The sequence below is a fragment of the Lissotriton helveticus genome, chromosome 3_1 (genome assembly GCF_964261635.1).
Source record: "Lissotriton helveticus chromosome 3_1, aLisHel1.1, whole genome shotgun sequence".
In the NCBI taxonomy this organism is placed as follows: Eukaryota; Metazoa; Chordata; class Amphibia; order Caudata; family Salamandridae; genus Lissotriton; species Lissotriton helveticus.
Genome location: NC_136061.1, coordinates 1,811,793,162 through 1,811,813,921, shown reverse-complemented (window position 1 = coordinate 1,811,813,921; position 20,760 = coordinate 1,811,793,162). Strand labels below are relative to the sequence as shown.

At 38.5% G+C, this 20,760-nt stretch overlaps 1 protein-coding gene across 2 annotated transcripts in view; it reads left to right on the top strand.

The window, feature by feature from the left end:
- Positions 1–20,760, top strand: part of MAN1C1 (mannosidase alpha class 1C member 1) — a 261,775-nt gene that overhangs the window by 169,240 nt on the left and 71,775 nt on the right. For both annotated transcript variants that reach the window (XM_078682710.1, XM_078682711.1), the window contains 2 exons: positions 371–486; positions 4,137–4,217. In XM_078682710.1, coding sequence (XP_078538836.1) covers positions 371–486; positions 4,137–4,217 — 197 coding nt within the window. The remainder of the gene's footprint in view (positions 1–370; positions 487–4,136; positions 4,218–20,760) is intronic.

Here is a 20,760-nt window from a genome sequence, read left to right as displayed (position 1 = left end):
ATGGGATAATACGGGAGGGACAGGGTTGCTGAGTCTAGAACAGGATGGTTGACCCCTTATGTACTACACACGAGGTGATTCCCTGGATATTGGACCATGCCATCACAGGTTCTCTCAAGATAGGATTTGCTGCTTGGTGAACATCACTCATCTGTTGAGGCTGTAGGTGAGACTGGTACGCATGCAATACGAACTACAATGTGAGGCAGTCCTGCTGATGCTTATGTAACAATGGTCTACTGGCTAGCAGTTTATGTTTCACTTTGAAATGTCAATAAACACAAATATAAAAAAAATACAATACTGACGACACTGGCCCCACAATATTGAATAAAGTTGAACTTAATCTTTTATTTCTTTTATTACACAGGTGGACTTCGAGGAGCTACAATTGTAGATGCTTTGGATACTCTGTATATTATGGAGCTTAACGAAGCATTCCAAGATGCCAAAAACTGGGTGGAGAAAAGCCTAGACTTGAATGTGGTGAGTTATCGCTTCCAAAGAGAGACATGTTAGTGTGAATGATTCGAGCAAAATAATTCTGCCAACTAAATCCAGGACAAAAAGAATTCACAGCTCAGGGCACTGGTGACTTGTGTAACCATGCCCTTGTGAAGCCTTTGGATATTAAAGAGATGGATTCCAATGAAAGCTGAGACATCAAGGTGTATAGATGTATTTGAAGAAACATCTCAAATGCTCACCACCATCTGGAACAGCAAGGCTTTGAGCTGTCATTTTAAACTTTTCACCCATCAACATTCCATTCCAGATCCCTGAAACCTCATTCCACAAGCCACATTCCACCTTATGACAGATGCTGTACTTGGGTTTGGCTAGCAGATGACTACTAGATGGGCAGTGAAAGAAAGTTCATAACGCGCATATTAAAGTTCTGTGTCCATCCTGGCTATTATGGCCCCATGGCGAATGGTGATCTCAGAACTGAGCAACAAATGCTACATGTGTAGTTGTGGAGAGAGCAGCTACTCACGTTTGTTCACCTTTTGTACTTTGTGGCTTGACTCATCTGAGTGTTTGACAATAAGTAATTAGGGGAACTTTTTGATCTTTCTAAGTTTCAGGGCACCATTGTCTCAGTTTGTGGTCCTTCACAACTGCATGGATATGGTGGCAAATTTTATCTGGTGTTTTTGCCAAATTTGTCCTATGCCTCTGAAGATGGCTAAGAAACTGTTGTTAAAAAGTGGGGGACATTATCGTATGTTAGAATTTATGATAAGCCCTTTACCTAAAACCAGGTAAGGATTCGTTTTGATTTGATTTCTCTAAGTAACAAAGAAGATAACATCCTGGACAGCACACTACCCAACATACTACTTGGAAAATATTCTTGGTCGTCTATGAACATAAGGCTGGCATTATGCCATCATTGTACAAATCATATTGTCAAAACAGGGCTCAATATGTCAGTACCATGAACATGTAATACAGAGATCCCAGGAGGCTAAAGATGACTCTTATGCATTTCCTCAATCAATGTTTTCTTTTTTAATGTGTCTCACTTTTTCAGTGGAAAATATGCGCTACTCTCCAAACATTCGGAAACATTTAATTGTTTTTAGTAAATTCACTTATTTATAATCATATAAAAGTTTTGTTGAGTCTCATGAAACTCTTTGTCTTTTATTGCACTATGCGTGCTGATGCTAAATGTATGCTTCTTAAAATACATTTTGAGTACTTCAATGAATTTTGGACCAGTTACATACAGTCCTTAGTTAGGGAAAATACACATTGATGCATTGTACTCATAAATTATTAAATAAACAAATACGAACCCATCAATATATGGAAACTATATATACTAGTAGCAAAGCAGGAACTTGTTGGCAGACAGGTAATAATAGCATAATCAGTAGAGTGTACCTTCATGTATTTTGGTTGGCCAAGACTGTGAAAGAACCCTCGGGAGGCCTATACATGTGTCACCGTTCCGAATGAGTGCCATAAAGAACGTCACTTGCTTATGGAGGCAGACCTGATGTCCTGCGTTTGCGTTTAGAATAGTGACTAAAGTGCCTTGTAAAGTCTTCGCTTATGTATAGAGCAACCACATTCTATGTTTGCATTGACGATCGCGACTAAGGGGTCTAGTGAAGTATAAGGAAATGGGATTGCCATGTTGGAAGATGCAGTAAAATTCAAAGGCTGAGGTAAAACAAGCAATCTTTGGAATGGAATTAAGCTCGTAAAAGGATTCTGTACTGTTGCTGAACTAATGTACAATTACATTATAAATATAAACAGAAAAAAGTCCCTGGTTAGAAATCTGAAAAATGGGTGCCATATTGAGAGTGCCATGGTGATTTAACTGACTCCCCACACCACATGCCAAAATAAATAAGGCAGTATGCCTACACACCCACCCACAATAACATCCAAACCTTGCATGCCGATGGATTTGATAGAAGATAACAAGACTGACCCTTTTCTTCGTGAGCACCCTCAGCTGTGTCTACCCCCAACTCACCAGCTGAAAAAATCTAGACAAGAGGTAGTAAGGTAGACAAGCTTTGGCAAAGCCAGTAGGTTTTCCCTTTATAATATGAGTGTTGAGCTGTTGGCTTTGCCATTGTTTGTTTGGGAAGTATTGTGTAAAAAAAAAAAAGTAAAATAAAAAAAAAGCTGAAACATATTTTTTGTATTGGAAAGTTGTATTCTGATTGTAATAAGAAATGCTATTACATAACAATAAATGTTTATAAATGGTACAGTTTATTTTGTAATTACTGTGATAAAGGAAACTGTAAACAGACGAATATGTAGAGGCGTGTTGGGGCGAGGGGGTAGTATAGAAGGGAGATAGGCGGTGGTGATGTTACTTAAGGACACCGCTATGAAGCAGCATAGTTTGCAATTGGCTTTGGAGGCAACTATAAAACGTATGGAATTCTGCGGTGTGGTAGCCAGTGTTTTATGGGCCCTAGTGCAAGGATGTGAATGGGCTCCTGTGCTCCTGCTTGAATTGTGTAACAAAGCAGTAATCTGGGTTGAATGGGTCTTTGGGGTACGGTCCCACTGCAGCTGCTGCACATAAGAAGCTACAGCCTCATAAGTGTAGTTGCATAGGCTGTTGATGAGAGAGGCAGTAGGAAAGGAATTGTGGGGGTTGGATGGGCAGAAAAGAGTGTATAGTGCTAAGTGGGTTCGTAAGAAGAGGACTGGACCTTGCAAGAGCATACATTGTGTTTTTGAATGGGTTGGAAAGGCATGAAGAATGGAGTGTAATTGGTATAGTACATAATACAACTAATGGTTGAAAGTAAATTCAGGAAAATAGGCAGCATGTGAATGTAGATGGAATGTAATTGGACGTTGTGACCTGCTGAAGGGTTAAACGGAGGGAAGAGAAGTTGAAAAGCTTAGAGGTGGGAAAGGACAAAGGAGCAGTCAGAGTTTATGGTTGTTTACAAATAACACCGGAGGCAAAAAGCACAACGTGTGCAGGTCGAGATCAAAAGCACAGGGGAGAGAGAAAAGTCGAGCACGGCAGGGGAGAAAAGCAAAAACTGTTTAATGGCGTGTGCTGGCAGGAACAGTAAATGCGAGGTTGATGTTTAACATTAAAGGGAGAAAACACACAGAACGTGAGAAATGCATGCGCTCTCATGCAGTGCTTTTACAAAAAGCAAAATAAAGTTCCCAACAAGGAGACACTTGTATAGGTTAAAAAGAGCAAATCAGAGATCATCATAAACAGGTTATGTTCCACGACAGACACACCGGAGAAAGACAGGCTAAAACAAATAAAACCATCAAATAGAAAGCAAGGGGGGAAAAAGTGACAAAACTAAATTCCAATGGAAAGCAATGGGCGGAGTTACTTTCCAGTTCAGCTAGTGACATGTCTGTCCCCAATTTGTCTTTTGCAACCAGATAGCTGTGCTACCGGTTATCACAGGGGCCGTGACGTTTTAATGCATTTCAGAGTACATTTTTCTTTCATTTTTGTTGCTCAACGTAACAATGAGGTTGTACCGTACACAGCAAGGTTTATTTTTATTTTTTACGCTAAATTACTTAAGTGCTTGTATAAAACTATTTTGTAGTGGTTATCACAAATGCATTATTTGAACAAACAATTGACTATGTGTTTCTGCGTTTTTCAGCATGGCGAAGCTTCTCTCTTTGAAATTAACATTCGGTTTGTTGGAGGGCTCTTATCAGCATACTATCTGACAGGAGAAGAGGTAAGCCCAACAAACCAAGAATCTAAATGATTTTATACCTCTGACCATTTAGCTTTTGTTTTTTGTTTCTGTTTCGATGATTGCGTTCCTATTTCCAGTAGATTTCCCAATAATAAACAATCATCGCGTCTGTGCTGTGTACCTCTTCGATCATGGTCAGCCATTCACATATTCCTTTTGTTAACCACAAAATGCTGGCTTTTTCACTTAAATCAGCTTTGTACACCAGAAAACAAAACTTCAGATAACCTAAAATCAAAATTGGGAAATGTGGCTTTAAATAAACCGGGCCATAGATCTATAGAATGGAATGTTAATCAGAATGAATTTGAAGAATCTGAGCGCGTAATCAGTGCTGGACTGGTCTGTCTGACACTCTGAGCTGCCAGATGGGCCAGCTGCAAAGGGCCAGCTCTGTTATGCATTAAATCCTTAAATTATATTCTCTAATGTATATGCTATACCTTTCTCCTCCTTATTATCAATTTTACTAAATTGTTGGCGTTGTAGAATTGGGTGTGGTTCTAAGCATACTACCAATAGAAATATAAAGTATATAAAAGAGAAGACTGAGCTCTTGGAGGTGTGCCATGCAAGTTAGTTCTCATGAGACCAAGAACATTAGCGTCGTGTTACAATGGTGTTACTAGACAGCCACCTTTCCAGGTCTTAACACTGTTAACACCAGTTTTGCTTGGTATGGGTTAAGTTAGTACCCCTGGAAAATGTTTGAAGGTTATAAAACATAATCCTGTGATCGAAATAGTGAGGCACAAAGTGTTACAAATGTACTGCTGCCTTAAAACCACCACAAGCTGAGCTTAAGAGACCCCACCCCCTCTGTAAGGACCAGCCCTTCCAGGTCCCTAGCACTCAAAGCTACACGTCTAACTCTTTTCACATTGGTTCACTCTCTGTAGTATGAGCAAGCACATCTTTCGAGCAGAAGCACTATTAGTGTTGCACATTCCACTGGATTGCTTAATTCCTGTTCAATTGCTTCCTGCCCCCTACACCCCTGGCAACCAATGGGAGGACCCCAGGGGACAGGAGACATTCGAACCTGCTACACGATGAGATCCCGCACAAAGATTTCAGCTTTTGTATACCTCAAAATTGATTTGTGTTATTGTCTCTCCACCCCAAAAAAAGCTGTATTAATATAAATTGGCATGTTTGAGTTTCCTCTTTCTACAATTTCTTTGACAGAAATCTTCTGTACTCGTGCAAAACAGGGTAGGTAAAACAACAGGTTGCCAATCGGGGTAAATAAAAAAAATTGAAATGTGAGCCTGTTATGCAGCTTTTTCTATGGAATGTTGCAAGATGATGCCTATTTTTCTCATAGTCCCTCCCACCCCCAAAAAAAATCTTCGTGCAGTTACTTAATACATACACAAGAAGCTGATTCACAAGACTGGTGTGTTGGATCATACATTCTTTTCTAGTCTTAGCAGACCCTAGAATTCTTATGCATACTTAGCAATTGTTTGGGTAAGGTTTAGTTACTTATTTATTGGCTTGCACAATATTAAACATAAACATAAGGTGAATGTTTAAACAAACCACACCTCACCTAGACTTCAACCCAAAATCAATAGTCTGATCGAACTATTATGTCCAGAACAAATGTTCTACACAATTTATACAGAAAGTCTTTGAGGACCACCAGTAATCTAGAATTTAGGGAGAGGTTTATGAATTTAGGGCGCAATGCAACAGCCAAAGTTGCTTCACTGTGCTGCGTTGCGCTGGGAGTAGAGAGCAGGGCAGCGTCATATCTACTAAGATCTGATGCTGCTGCCCTCTTCCTCAGTGCAGACGTTCCTTCAGGCTGCCCAGCACCACTCACACACCTTTACACTATGTTGCAAAGGTGTGCATGTGATGTCTAGTGTTGGTATTGTACTTGAAGAGTGCCTTTCCAGTAGAAAATACTATGCTCATACATACCTTACATTTTTCCCATGTAGTAGTGTGTTGTACATTGCACCACACATGCAATATAAGAAAGATTAGGTGAAATTAAAGCATTTCTCCTTGTTAATGCCTACCTCAAGGACATATTATATTTTTTGGCTCTAAACAATGTCTACCTTTGTTAGCAGATTGGGCTTTGTGTAAAAAAAAAAAATAGGTAGTAGCATGGGAATGTCTATCTGCAACATATGCCATGCTAACTTTACTCCAAGTAATGCAAAGGAGTGCAAAGCACTATGTGACCTATTTATGAGTGGTGTGCGTCGCATTTACACCACACAATGAGGTCCATGCGCAACACAAACTTTAAGTTAGATGTATGAAGCCACGCAAAGCCACTTTGATGGCCCTAAGTGGCTCCAAAAATCTGGAGTAAAGCAACACAGTGCCTATTGCTGCATTGCCTTACTCTGCACAAGGGAGGCATTCCATGGATGTTGTGTGGATGTTCTCAAGCAACTATCATGGTGTTTGACACATTCTCAGATTTACCAGAACTGGTAGACCTGGGAATGCATCCAAAAGATTCTTTATTTCTCCTAGTTACTTCCTCTTTCTATGTGTGCTTCATTCTGGCCCTGTGAGGGAGGAGTGGTGGGCACTTAGAAGTGCGCATGTCAATTTGTGTTCAAAATAGATTTTTAAATTTTATAATAAACAGTGACAATACAAAAAAAAGAGCACTATATAAAGTACCCAAGTAGGCTATATAACTGTGAAGAACAATAATTCAATATATAACAGGTACAATATAACATAGAGTTAATAATAATAAAAATAAAGAGGACTGGATAGGAACAAGCATAAAAATATTACAAAACAATTTGAGTAAAACTACTCAGTTAAAAAACATGAGCAACTTATAATATGAGTAAATAAATAGAGAAAGACTTATATAAGAAGATAAATAATGATCCATCGTTTTCCAAAATAAATGATAAAAGTTACAGTTGTGAGTAATACCAGTCAAAGATAAACGGGCACCTCTTCTAGTAAAAATAACCCATGACCACCAAGCATGAACAGATGAGACGTCTTTTCAACACGCTGTAATAGACTTTAAAGCAGCTGATAACAGAAAATGAAAAGGTTTACATTCTAAGTCAGACAATTATTTGGAAAAAACAACTGATTTGCAAATCAACAATTCTAGAGTGTTCATCAGAAATATTGAGTATTTTTTGTATAACATCCCAAACTTCATTCCAAAATTTAAAAACCGGTGTACTGTCAAAAAGCATATGTTTTAACGAACCAGTATGTAAGTTAGAATGGCAACAATTTGAAATCGGAAGAAGTTTGCCCTGAAATAACCTTAAAGGGGGCCATAAGCAATTAGACAGAATATAAGAATTTGTTTGATAAAGTGATAGAGGTAACCACCCTGAGATATTATTCAACCATATTTTTTTCCATGTATCATATGAGATAAGGGTTCGAAAGTTCATTATTCCAAAATGTTGAAATCGTATCAATATTGTTACTTTGAAATGCGTTCATCTTTTTATACATTATTGAAACAGCATGAGACGAAGAGGATACAGTTTGAATATAAATCGATAAATCTTACTTAGTATTTGAAGGAATATTATTAGGAAAGCAATGTAATATAGAGTTATATAAAAGTTAATATTTGAAGAAATCAGAAGATGGTAAGTGAAAATTTGCATGTACACATCAAACGATATAAACGTATTGTTATTGTAGCTATCTTTGAGGTAAAAAATACCATCCTTACTCCATGAATGCCAAAATTTAACAATTCAAGAAAGTTTTCTGCGTGGACTATACCATAGTGACATATCTACAGTGTTAGAAATGGTTGATTAAAAAAGTGAGTCAAAATCATTTAATATTAGTTTAGTATATTTCAAAATAATGGACTTATGAAATAATATTGGCTTGTTAGACATGGTTAACAAGGTAGACAATGGAAACGGAATTACCATACTCCTTTCTTTAAGAAGCCATGTAGGAGGATTAATCAGGTGGAAATGATTAAACCAAAGAGAGCTTTGTTTTAAGATAAACGCTTTATGATAATTAAAAGAATCTGGACAATCTAAACAAAATCCTCCATTACAGCTAGACATTTTTAGTTTTTTATAACCAATATGAGGTACTTTATTGCTCCAAAGAAACGTAGAAAGGTGTTGATCAACAACTTTATAAAACTTTATAGGAAATTGACTAGGAATCATAGCTAGGAAATAAAAAGTTTTTGGTGCTATAGTCATTTTTATTGAGCCGATTTTCCCCCACCATGAAAGGTGAAGTGAAGACCATTTAGATATTTTATCTTTAATGTAACTTAAAATATATTCATAATGTAATGATATTGGTTTTTTTTATAGATGAAGAGAACAAAATGCCAAGGTATTTGATATTATCTCTTTGCCAAATTATTTCTTTTATTGGTAACATATCTGGGGTACAGTGAACATTTAATGAAAAAATTCACTTTTATTGGGGTTTAACATCTAACCAGAAATTAAGGAATATGATGAAATAATATATAGTAAAGGAGGAGTGCAGGATTCAGGATTGCTAATAAATAAAAGTACATCAACTGCGAATGCTAATGTTTTAATAATAACCTCATTAATAATAATACCAGCGACAGCATGACATTTCCTAATGGAGACAAGCAGAGGTTCAATAACAAGAAGAAATAGTAATGGGGAGAGTGGGCAACCTTGTCTGGTACCTCTAAAAAGAAAAAATTGATTCAAAATTTGACCATTAATAAATAAACGAGCAGTAGGAGTAGAGTAAAGAGCAGATATCATACGGATAAACAAATCACCATAATTAAATGCTGCTAAAGTACGCAATAAAAATTGCCAATGAACTTTGTCAAAAACTTTCTCAGCGTCCAATGAAAGTACTCCAGTTGGTAAGGATAAAGTAAACCCCATTCGATAACATGTAATAAAGTGCTTGTGTTATTGACATAATATCTATTTTTCATGAATCCAGACTGAACAGGATGGATAAGAGACTCTAGGTTAGTCTGGTTGCAAGTATTTTGGCATAAGAATTCCAACACTGATTTAATAAAGAAATAGGGCGATACTTTGATATAAGTGTGGGGACCTTTTTTTAGGTTTAGGTAACACAACAATCAAAGCCTCAGTAAAAGAAACTGAAGTTGATACCGTAGAACTAAACAAGGTAAAAAGTTTAAACTAATGAGGAATATGTTGCAAATAAAATTCCTTATACAATTCTGCTGGAATGTCCTCAGGGCCTGGGGATTAATTTTGTTCGAGACTTAATAGATAGTAGAGTTTATTTTTTAGTAATAGTTAAATCTAATTTATTTTTGGTTATTTAAGTAAACCGCATTTATATAAAAATGAATCAATTAAAGAAGGATCATCGAAATTAGGTTTATTATATAGGGTAGCATAATAATTTTGAAATTCATTAATATCTTTTTGTGATAATGCAATTTTTCCATGGGGCCATGAATTGAACTCTTTGTGTTTTATCTTTTTTAATACGGAAATAGTTGGCCGAAAGGCATCCAGATCTATTAGCATTAAAACAGAATTTGGCTTTAGAGTTAGAGAGCTGTATACCTGCTCTTTTGCTTAAGATTGAATTAAACTCATATCGAAGTTTTTGAAATTTCATTCTATATTGGGGGTCATTGGAAGTGATAAAAAGTCTCTAAGATTTTGCAATTTGTCGAATTCCTTAATTTTTTCATTGAATGATTTGTTTTTTGCTCCCCTAATATAGCCTAGAAAGCATCCCATCGATTCACCATAGATGTAGAGCCTTCTGGGTTGAGTTGGAAGTACTCTTAAATTTTCGGTTTAATTTGTTTATTGAGGACAGTGCTAGTATTCATGCACCATCTGGATTGAGTTTTAAAATTAGAGTTAAGTTGTAGTACCATGGAAATCAAGGCATGATCCGAAATATCAATATTGCAGATATTAGGAGTAACGACTGAATTAATTAATTGTTGAGAAACGAATAAATAATCTAGTCTTGAGTACGAGTTATGAGGGTTAGAGAAAAAAGTAAAATAAATTTCAGTTGAAAAATGTAGTCGCCAGATATCCACCAATTTGGTAGTTTTAAATAAAGATTTAAAAGTAAAAAATGCTTTAGGTGGTCGAAATTTACTGAGAGAAGATCTATCTAATAAAGGATCAAATATAAGGTTGAAATCCCCTCCAACTATAAGTGGGACATTGCCCAACTTGAGAACTTCAGTGGTTAAAATGGACCAGAAATTAGGATCATCAACTGTTGGACCATACACATTTAAGTAAAAACATAACTGCATCATGAATTTTAACTTTTGCTATGACGTATCTACCTTCTGAATCCGAAGATTTACTTAAAATTTGACAATATAACCTTTTTTCAAAAAGAATAGCCACACCATTTTTTATCCATAGCAGGAGAAGATATGATAGAATCAACTCACTTAAAAAAATAAAAGAATCAAAATCCTTGTCTTCAATATGTGTTTCTTGTATGAAGCAAATATCCACTTTACAGCTACCTAAATAATCTACATTTTGTGTACATTTTACAGGATGTTGTCAACCCTTGACATTCAAGGAAACTATTTTAATTTTATGAACATTAGCCATAGTAAAGTAGGAAAAATACAACTAAGAAGAAGAGAAAAAGTTTTAATAAAAGAAGAAAAATAGTAGCTCTAGAAAAGAGTAAAAGGGAAAAAAAGGGAAAATGAAGAGACAAACAAACATAGAAAAACGGACAACAATTAAACATGAATAACAAATTTGAAACACACACACACACGCTTTGCAAGCATTACCGAACCATTGGAGCCCTGTGATGAAATAAACAGTTAAATTAGCCAGAAAAAAATAATGTAGCAATGTTCAAGTAGCAGGCTCATGTGTACCCATAGAGTGCTGTGAGTGTTGATCCAGAAATATTAGTAAATCTTCAGGTCGCTGTAAGGATTTCAAAAAACGATCTTTTCAAATTCGCATTGTCGAAGGATCAAAAAGACCATACTTAAATCCAACACTTCTTAACCGTGGATGAATGTCAGTGAATTCCTTGCGAGTCTTAACAGTATCTTTAACAAAGTCTTGGTGAATAAAATGTTTATTACCCTTGACCATTAAAGAAGAAATTTCACGTCCCGCTTTCCTTATCAAGACTCTAAATGTTGGTAATGTAAAACCTTGAAAATTATTTGTCTCGGCTTTGTGTGATGTGGATTACGATGAGAAGGAATGCTATGAGCTTTATCTATTTCAAATTTCTCCGGAAATTTTATGCGCAAAAGACAAGGTATCAAATTCTCCAAATATAATCTACAGTCAGAACCGTCTACGTCTTCTGGTAAATTAAAAACGCGCAGGTTATACTGCCTGTTACGATTTTCCAAATCCAAAAGAAGAGCAGACATAGGAGATATTTTTGCCACAAGCGGTGAAAAGGTATCAATTTTAACTTTATTGTCTTGAATTTTAATTGCATTTTTGGAAGTCTTCATTGACATACTAGCCATATCTTTGCACAAGTTTTAAATCTCTGATGCAATAGTATCAGTGCTAGAACGAATCAAATATTAAAGTCAAGGAAGGTTCACTAGATTCCACCACTTTAGATTTAACAGGAGGAGAAATATTTTGTTTCCTCTTATTATGTGGAACTTGTACATTATTGTTCTCCATCTCCCTTAAAATAAAAGTTGAGTAGGCAAATATAATCAGTATGTGTGAAAGAGTTAACACTGAAGAGAAAATCTTTCAATAGAGGCTGGTGCAGTAGCTAAAACGGACTGTGGGAGTGGCTAGGCCTAAGCCGGGCCCTTCCCTGAATAATACTCCACCAACCTAACTGGAATGCTGGGCAGTACCTTGGTGAAGAGGTCGATGCAGAGAACCAGGATGGAAGAGGAATAGCCTCCGTTGCTCTTCAAAGCTGGAAAATCACTGCAGCGGTCAGTATAAACTTCAGAACATTGCTGGCAGTATTTAAAAGAAGATTCTGGAATTTAATCGTCCCAAAATCGGCAATTAAGGGCTAACGTGATGAGGAGCTCACCGGGGGCAGGGAGCGGCCATCTTGATTCGCGCGCTCGCACGTTTCCTTAATGCACATGTCAGTTTGGCTGGCTGTCTTAGACCGGCCAAACAGACATGCACACTTCTATTTCTCTAACCCAGCTCTATTGCACAAGTGGGTACATTTCTGTCAAATCAGTGCTTTTACTCTCAAAAGAAAAACTGCTTTACTACACACAAAAGGAAATACACACAAATTAACATATATATATATACAAAGTGTGCTTGTGATCAAGGAGCATGCCGCTCCGAAACGCGTTAGGCGAGGACATTAAGTCCGACAAGAGTGTTGATTGCTGAAATGATCTGCCATGGAGTGCGTCTCGAATCGAGGGTGCTTTGTTTGAAAATTAATTGTGCGGCGATCCAGCCGTGAGGCGCACAACCCCGGAAGAGGGGGCCGTGGAGACATGGAATTGCCCGAGTCTCCTGAGGGATGGCTGATGGCAGAACACTGGAGTGCTTTTGATGTAGGAGGCCCACTGAAGGGCTCAACACAAACAGTAAATTATATGGAAACAAGGAGCCTACTATAGATATTTACATGTGGGAGGCACACAAGACTACTAAGTAAATATTAGCGAACTACAATTCCCAGCATGCTGCAAACTGTTGTAACTCACCTGTAGCCCTCAGTAGGGCAGGAATAAAAAGCGTGCAAAGAGCTGCCTTCCGGAAATGCCTGTGCTTTCATTTGTGTGCCTGTGATCAAGGAGCGTGCTGCTCCGAAACGCGTTAGGCGAGGAGATTAAGTCCGACAAGAGTGCTCTGCCATGGAGGGATGTATGACGGTACGACGCGTACGTCACAACGCGTGCTTTAACAACGCGTCCCTTACAACGGAAGTCGTTACCACGACTTGCGTTGGGGGCACGGATTGAGAATAGTATAATTTACTATTCTAACACCAGTCCCCGTGGACACTAGGGAAGGTGTTGGAATAGTAAGTATACTATTCTTAATCCTCTAGCGCCCTCCAGTGCAAGTCGTGGTTACGACTTGCGTTGTAATGGACGCGTTGTTAAAGCCTTGCGGAGTAAAATCCGCGTGGTAAAGGATGTTTCCCGCCATGGAGTGCGTCTCGAATCGAAGGTGCTTTGTTTGAAAAATATATATGTCTATATATATATATATATATATATATATATATATATATAGACATATATAGACATGGGTATAGAAATGCTAGATTTGCCTATCAATATTTTATTTTCAATATTTGGCCCTCTATGTTGTGTGCAGTTGATATTCTGGAGTCAATATTCAGGGCCACACCCTCTCCAGTCACTAGAGGTGTCAATTTAGATTCTCCCAAACTCTACATTTTTTGGATGTATTTCAGGTTGCTTTAAATGATGCTTTCTACATCTCTTGACACTGTTGGTTCTTCCGTCTAGCAGCTAGGAGCTGCAAACAGCCAGGACCTGCCCACCTATCCTAGCTCATTGTAGTCTCCTCAGCCTTTGGTCTTCCTCTAGCAGTACCTTGTGACTCTGCGAGCAGACTGCACCCCCCAAACCCATAGTTTCCTAACTACTTGCAGGGCACCTACGTGTCCAGCAGATGCTAGTGTGACCTATTGCAGAGGTACCAACCACAGGATCAGTCCACAGAAATAGAACTGGATCTTCTCCTTTAGGGTCTCCAGTAAGCCCACCCACTACTGTAGTCTAGAGGAGTGGAAAGGTCAATGCCTTTGGCCCTTGAAGCGAAGTCCAAGAAGTACAAGTCTAAAGTGAGGTCCTTCACTCCCAACAAGAGGTTTGAATCGAGCTGGTCAATCCTTCTTCCTCTGTAGTTTCCTCTTCACTCGAAGTCTCTTCACTGTGCGGGGGTTTAAAAATGGATTTTGATAGTTCTAGGATGTGGGCTTGTTTACCTAACGCAGAGATGTCACAGCACCGCTCCACCTCTTACAGAATTGTATTTGGAGCAGCCCGCAGGCTGGCCCACTTCCCACACCGCATCTTGGAATTAATTTCAGAATCACATAATGATCTGCAAGTCCTCTCTCGACTGCTTAGCTCTGTCCATAACTTACATTGTAAAATGGGTTCCTTCCCCTCATAACTTCATAACTTCAAAGGGATTCAATGTTGTGACTGGTGGCAGTGTTCTGCCTGTTCCCTCTTTGTACCTGTAAGAAGGACATGCTCAGACTTGTCAAGGAGTGGCATTTAATCTCTCTATGCAGATTCTTCACATGTTCCCTTCCTCTTCTCTGAGAAAGCTAATCCCTCCCAAATGGATCTATGGTCTAGAGAATAACTTTGAACTGCCAGTTGACCTCTGTCACTATACCATTTCATAGAATGTGTTCAAAACAACATTGGTATTCTTGATAAATAATTAGGGCCCCCGGTTTTATGGTATTTTCATTTTTTAAATATCCAACTGTTTTTATCCATATTTATTTTTAGGCGATCTTATTGGTATTTATCTATATTTATTTTCTGTTTTGAGAATAAATGGAGCTGTAAAATGGTATATTTTCACATTTATTAAACTCTTGGAAGTACACTCATACATGGAAGCCTGTCACATTTAAGCAAGTTAAGCAGCCACATATATAAAACACTACAGTCACATATTAGCATTATACTACAAATATAAATAAACGTATCTGTATTTAAGGAAATCTCATCCTGTTTTTAACTGTTGATGCTGTTTATCTGCTCAGCTGTTGCCTGGCATTCCTGAAAGTCAGAATGGGGAGTTTCTCACAAGAAGCACCATTTTCAGTATTTTCTGGCCTTTAAAAATAATTACAGACCGAAAATGCATTGTTTTCTGTCTGTATTTATATATAAAAATCTGTAAAAACCGTGAGCCTTATAAAGAATAGAAGTTCCACCACACTGGGGCAACCAAATTCCTCCGGAACAAGCATGTTTGACAGTTTGTCAGTTAAAGATCTAGTTCCTGAAATCATAACCCCTCATGAGGGACCGCTTCCTCCCTTCTGTACTTTAGGAAGGAAGCAAATGACGAGGCTGTAGGAGACCGAAAATCGAGATAACACTTTCTTCATCACTTAACGTACCTAGATGAAACCAGTTCTCTCATTTTAATAGTAATTTAGCATGCCCACTGATCAACAACTTCCATTCTAAAGATGTTACACCTGTATTTGCTGCAAATATGTACTAATTGCCTGCATTCTTTTAAAACTTTAAAAATACACACACATTTCAGATTGAGGACTTTACAAATGGTGTTCCATGGGTGTTGCAGGGGGTTTTCTCTCGCAACAACAATGAATTTTGATACTTCCCCAGATTTCAAAGAGTATGTAAACCTGGGGAAGCGCCAAAAACCTTACCCCTCCCGAGGTGAGGCGTAACGAGGAGAATTAACTTTACATCTCCTCATTTTTTCCTCTTGCTATGTGTGCTGCATAATGCAAAGACAGAGGAAAATGCCTCTTAGTATTTTTTCTGTGCTGAAAGGTGCCCCTTTCTGCTCAAAAACAATCCTGCCAACAACACAGGCGCCAGCACAGGGGGAATGGACAGAAATGTACTTTATTGCGTAGGGCAGCGCAGTACGCTAACTTGCTCTGCTGCCCTACGCCAAATCCCCAAAAATGAGGGTCAAAATGTATTGATCCTGTTTCCATTGGGGTTTCACTTGGATGGAGCAGCCAAATAAAGTAATGCAATCGAGAACAAATTCACGGTGGACAATGGTGGCTTTAGAACTTTGTGGGCTAGCACAGAGTCTAATATTAAATACGATGTTAAGTGACACATGTTTCTCTGGAGGGTGTTGCCAGGGTGGAGAGTGATTACATGAACTAATCTCTCACCTGTGGATGGGTGATAAACTTGACTGAGGGGACCAGTTCCCCTCTCATTTAGCTCCTTCAGCTAAGCTGTCCCTGGGAACTCACAACTTGGCTGTTCCCATTGAGTCTTACTGGTACCCAGGCTTCTACTACCTAGGATTTTACCAACAAACGCCTGTTCTAAGCCAAACAGGTGTATACACTGGCATAGCAGGATACTGCAATGCAAATCTGGTGTAATTAATTGGCAGCACCTTAGTTTCTTGCATACATACAAACAAAGGTCTGCCTGCCAGTCAGCATTGATGGCCAGAGCCGCTCACCATCAAGCTTCCCCACTAGCAAAGGTATTTACCTGTCATTGTTTGCTATTGATTAATGAGTGATCGGTACAGGTGTGGGCCACCCACTTACACAATGAAACCCTCCAGTTCCAATTGAGCTAGCAGAGTGAAGCAGGTCTATTGTGTTTGGACAATTTAATTTGGAATGCTTCAGTATCATATGCGGCATATGCTTGAGCATCTTGTTAAAAATACTTCTGTTCTATTCGGCTGTCAGCTGAAAAAATAGATAGAGATAAGAAGCACATTGTGCGTGCTTAAAACTATTTAAAGCCTTGAGCATTCTGTAAACATTTTTCGTATCACGGAATACATTAGAGCTGTTATTGTGTGATAAGATAGCAAATTGTTCTTCAAATGTCTGTGGTTGTGTTACAACAAGGCACACCTGGAAAGAGATAACAGATTTAGGAACGTGCATTTGTTGTAAATTTCATTAAATAATATCATTCTTTTCAGTGTTAAAATGTCTCTTAAAAAGTTAGAAGTAAGCGCTTTACTAGTTACTGTGGATGGATGTGGCATACAGATAGACATAGGACACAATTGAAGATTAATATTTCTCTCCCAATAACCTAGGTATACATTATTTTTCATAGTAAACTGCCAACTCCACTATCATCCTCACTAGGACTTTGTGATTCGAGTTGCTTTTTTGAAAGTGTTTTTAGATTTTTAAAGAAAACATGCTGCAATGAATGTGCTGACTTTAATATGCTGACGCTAACCGAAAGTAAGGGTGAGTGGAAGAGCAGCAACAGACCGTGGGCTCAGGGGGGTGTGCACGGTTTCAGGGAAGGACCAATTGTTCCACTGACCCTGTAAACTGGGGAGTTGTTGGCTGAGTTTAGGACAAAGTAAGAGAGTGCACAGAGACAGAGATAAGGCAGATGTAACAGAAAGGTCACCTGCAGTAGGTGCCTCTCGAGCAGTTTTCAGTTGCAGCTTTAAATAATCTCTCTCAACTCCTATTCTCATTTCTTTTCTCATGTCTCCAGCACTTTCTGCACCGAAGGTATTTGAAGTCTATGACCACTTTCACAAAGCAGGTTTGGCCTGTATCTATAATAAATATTAGCGCATTAGATTGTTGGGGGCTCCACTGAAGGCAATGCAGTGACTGAGGACTAGTAATGACTGTTATAAGACTTCTACCCCAATAGTTCAATGTTTATCTTTCTGTTTCTCCTTTTCTAAATTAGAACATTCTACCCTAAGTGGGAGGAATGTTCTAATAGCCTCATAGGCCTTCTGCTTCAGGTTATTCTGGTTATTAAAGGTCCTCTCGCTTGTTGAAGGTTATAGCTATAACTCAAGTTCAGGACTTTTAACAACAGTATGTTATGTTATATTGATTTGTATAGTGCACTAATCACCCAAGAGGGTATTCGAGTGCTTGGCAGGTGGGTAGGCGTGAGGCCTCAAAGGTGCTTATACGAAGAGCCAAGAAGTGAGGGGAGGCTCTGATGTGTTGAGGGAGGTTATTTCATGTCTTTGGTGCAATGTAGGAGAAAGAATGACCAGTTTTGCTTTTGCGGATGTGGGGAATGTGTGCAAGTGAGAGCGAAGCAGAGAATAGGAGTCTGGTGAGTTTGTGAAAGTGTATATGGCTGTTCAGGTATTACGGTACTGTGTTGTGTACTGCTCTATATGTGTGTTTGTGAGTAGTTTGAATTGGTTGCACTTGTGAATGGGGAGCCATTGAATCTTCTTAAGGTGAAGTGTGATGTGGGTGCAGCATTGAAGGTTAAGTACGAGTCTTGCAGCGGTATTTTGGATGGTCTGGAGTCTGTGAAGGAGTTGCTTGGAGATTGCGGTTGTTTGGAGATTGCAAGAACTCTTTTCATATATGATTAGCAGTGCTTCCTCACCTAAAGCCTCTTTGCAAGCATTGCTTTAGATGTTGAGAAAACTTTTTATCTCTTAGATTGCAATTTTATGCAAATGTCCTAACATTGGTCTGATATTGCATAATATATATATCACATAAGGCTTCAATTTGGATTACCAGCATTCGAACACCTTACTTTGATACTGAAAAGTTGCTAGATAAGGCTGTCCTTCAGCCCCTCTTCTATTTATACGTTCCTTAGAACTTATTTGGCTAAACAAATTAGAATTGGTCTTCTCTTAATCTGTTATGTTAAGGTCGTTTCAGTACTATAATGATGGTACTTTCCCCAGATAATCTTGTAATTGGTTTCTTTGATGATAGTTAATTTACTGAAACCAATTTCTAATTCTATTAATGGAATATTGTCTCCATCTCTTTGCAATGATAAAAAGGCACACATTTCTTCTATAGATGAAAGACATCTAAAGAGGAGGGTGGTGTGCAGTTTTCCAAGGTTTCCCGGTATCGTACAGCTTTTTGTCTTCAACAAATTTGGCACTGGGTTATCTCATCTCAAGCTGTTGAAGTTCTGATTTGTGTTGCTTTTGAAAGGGAACTTTTTACTCATTTAAAAAAATTACTTTTATGTATTTTCCGCAAACTAACTTATTTTTCGATCTCTAGTTTGAAGAATATGTGTATATTAATAAGTGATATTGTATTGCTTTGTATAGCGCATTGGGGAGAGTGAGGTTGTAAGTGTCAGGGTGCCTCGAGGGTACAGGGTGTGAGGAGGGAGTAGGTAGGCAGTGTTCTGGACACGCAGAAATTGTGCTTTCCCGTGTTGCCCAGCTGATGCGGAGCACAGACTACCCAGGGACACATAGGAGGTGTGCTGTAGGGGGAATAGGGCATGTCTTTACTGCAATGTAGGAGAATGAATGTAAAATGGAAGTTGGAGCAGATGTTTATTAGAAACACCTTAGCCACATCTGTGTTCCAACTGTCACTTCCAAACACAGTTCCTCAAAACAACTGACTTTAGAATCCTGGAGGAGCCAGGTTTCCACAGCCAAAGGCCAATCCCCAGTGACATTAATGAGGATGTCACACATCTCCCTTTTATTATACAATAAACAAAGCCCACAATTAACAAAATATACCATGTTGAACTGGAAAACATTGTATTCTCCAAATAATATCAAGTATATGATACAAGTAACACTCCCACCAGGGAGTTTGGGGTGACTGAAAACATACACTCACAAGCAAGATAAGATGAGTATAGAACACCAAGGTTGAATATGCATATGAAAACTAGAACCAACACTTAGATAGAGGGAAAATTCAACTGACCATATAATCTTTAAAGACGCTTGGGGGCAGATGTACATGCCCACCGGTCCGGACACTTTCTTCGGACTGGTTACTGTCTGACCTATTGTGTTTCCCAATAGTGGGATTATCTTCCAATCCATTTTTATCACCATTTTATTTGATCACTACACTGACCAGGCCATACATGTCTCACCAACCTTGCCAAATTCCAAATCTTACCATCCTGAGACTTGCCTGCATTGTGAAATAGTTTGACTATCCTGTCTTAATGTCATAGAGGTGAAGGCATTAGTCTCTTTACCCATATCACTTTCCTGCAGCAAAACCGCCCCTATCCATTTCAAGCTGGCATCGGTTGCCACAATAGTTTTAATTTCTGGTACAAAAAAATGTTGGTTAGAGGTATTGGCCAATGCCTTCTTCACATCTTCAAATTCTTCCTCACAATTTTTGTCCCAAGTTCAAATATAATTTTCTCATTTGAAATGTGCGACATGCAAAATTGTTTATACATTTACTATAAAACTATACTAACTAATTTCATTATGCTATTTGGAAATCACTTTTAGGTTGACCATGAGAAGTAATCTTGTGACCCTAGTAATTGATTTCTGCACACTTGAGTCTGCATTTTTCCTTTTACTCTGTCAGACCATATTCTGGACTGATTTGCAAATGGCTAGGTCCAAACTAGAATGGCATGGTGAGCAAAAAACGATGGATTTAGGACCAGATCCTTGTACTGGGGTGAATATATGACATTGTTCTGCATTCTGTCCATCAATTTTTCTTTTTGCATTTGTCACCACAAGTGGGTCGGGTATGCCCAGGCGTGGGTCCCGTGCTCTCTATGCCACTGGAGTCAAGCTATCCTGGCTGATGAAGGGTGAAAGCCCGATACCTGTCCTAGGATGCTTGTTTCCAGTCCAGGGAGGACCTGGCCTGGCAGTTCGGTCTGGACTGTTCCCATTGGGCGCAGGGTCAGGGCTGATTTACATATGGCTTGGCCCAAACTGGAATGGCAGGTGAGCGAAAAACTATGGATTTAGTCCCAGATCTCTGTACTGGGGTGAATGTATGACATTGTTCTGTATTTTGTCCATCAATTGTTCTTTTTGCATTATTCTTCAAAGAGGCATAGTTTTATCCACTCTCTTGTTTGGTATGATAAAACATTTAAAATAAA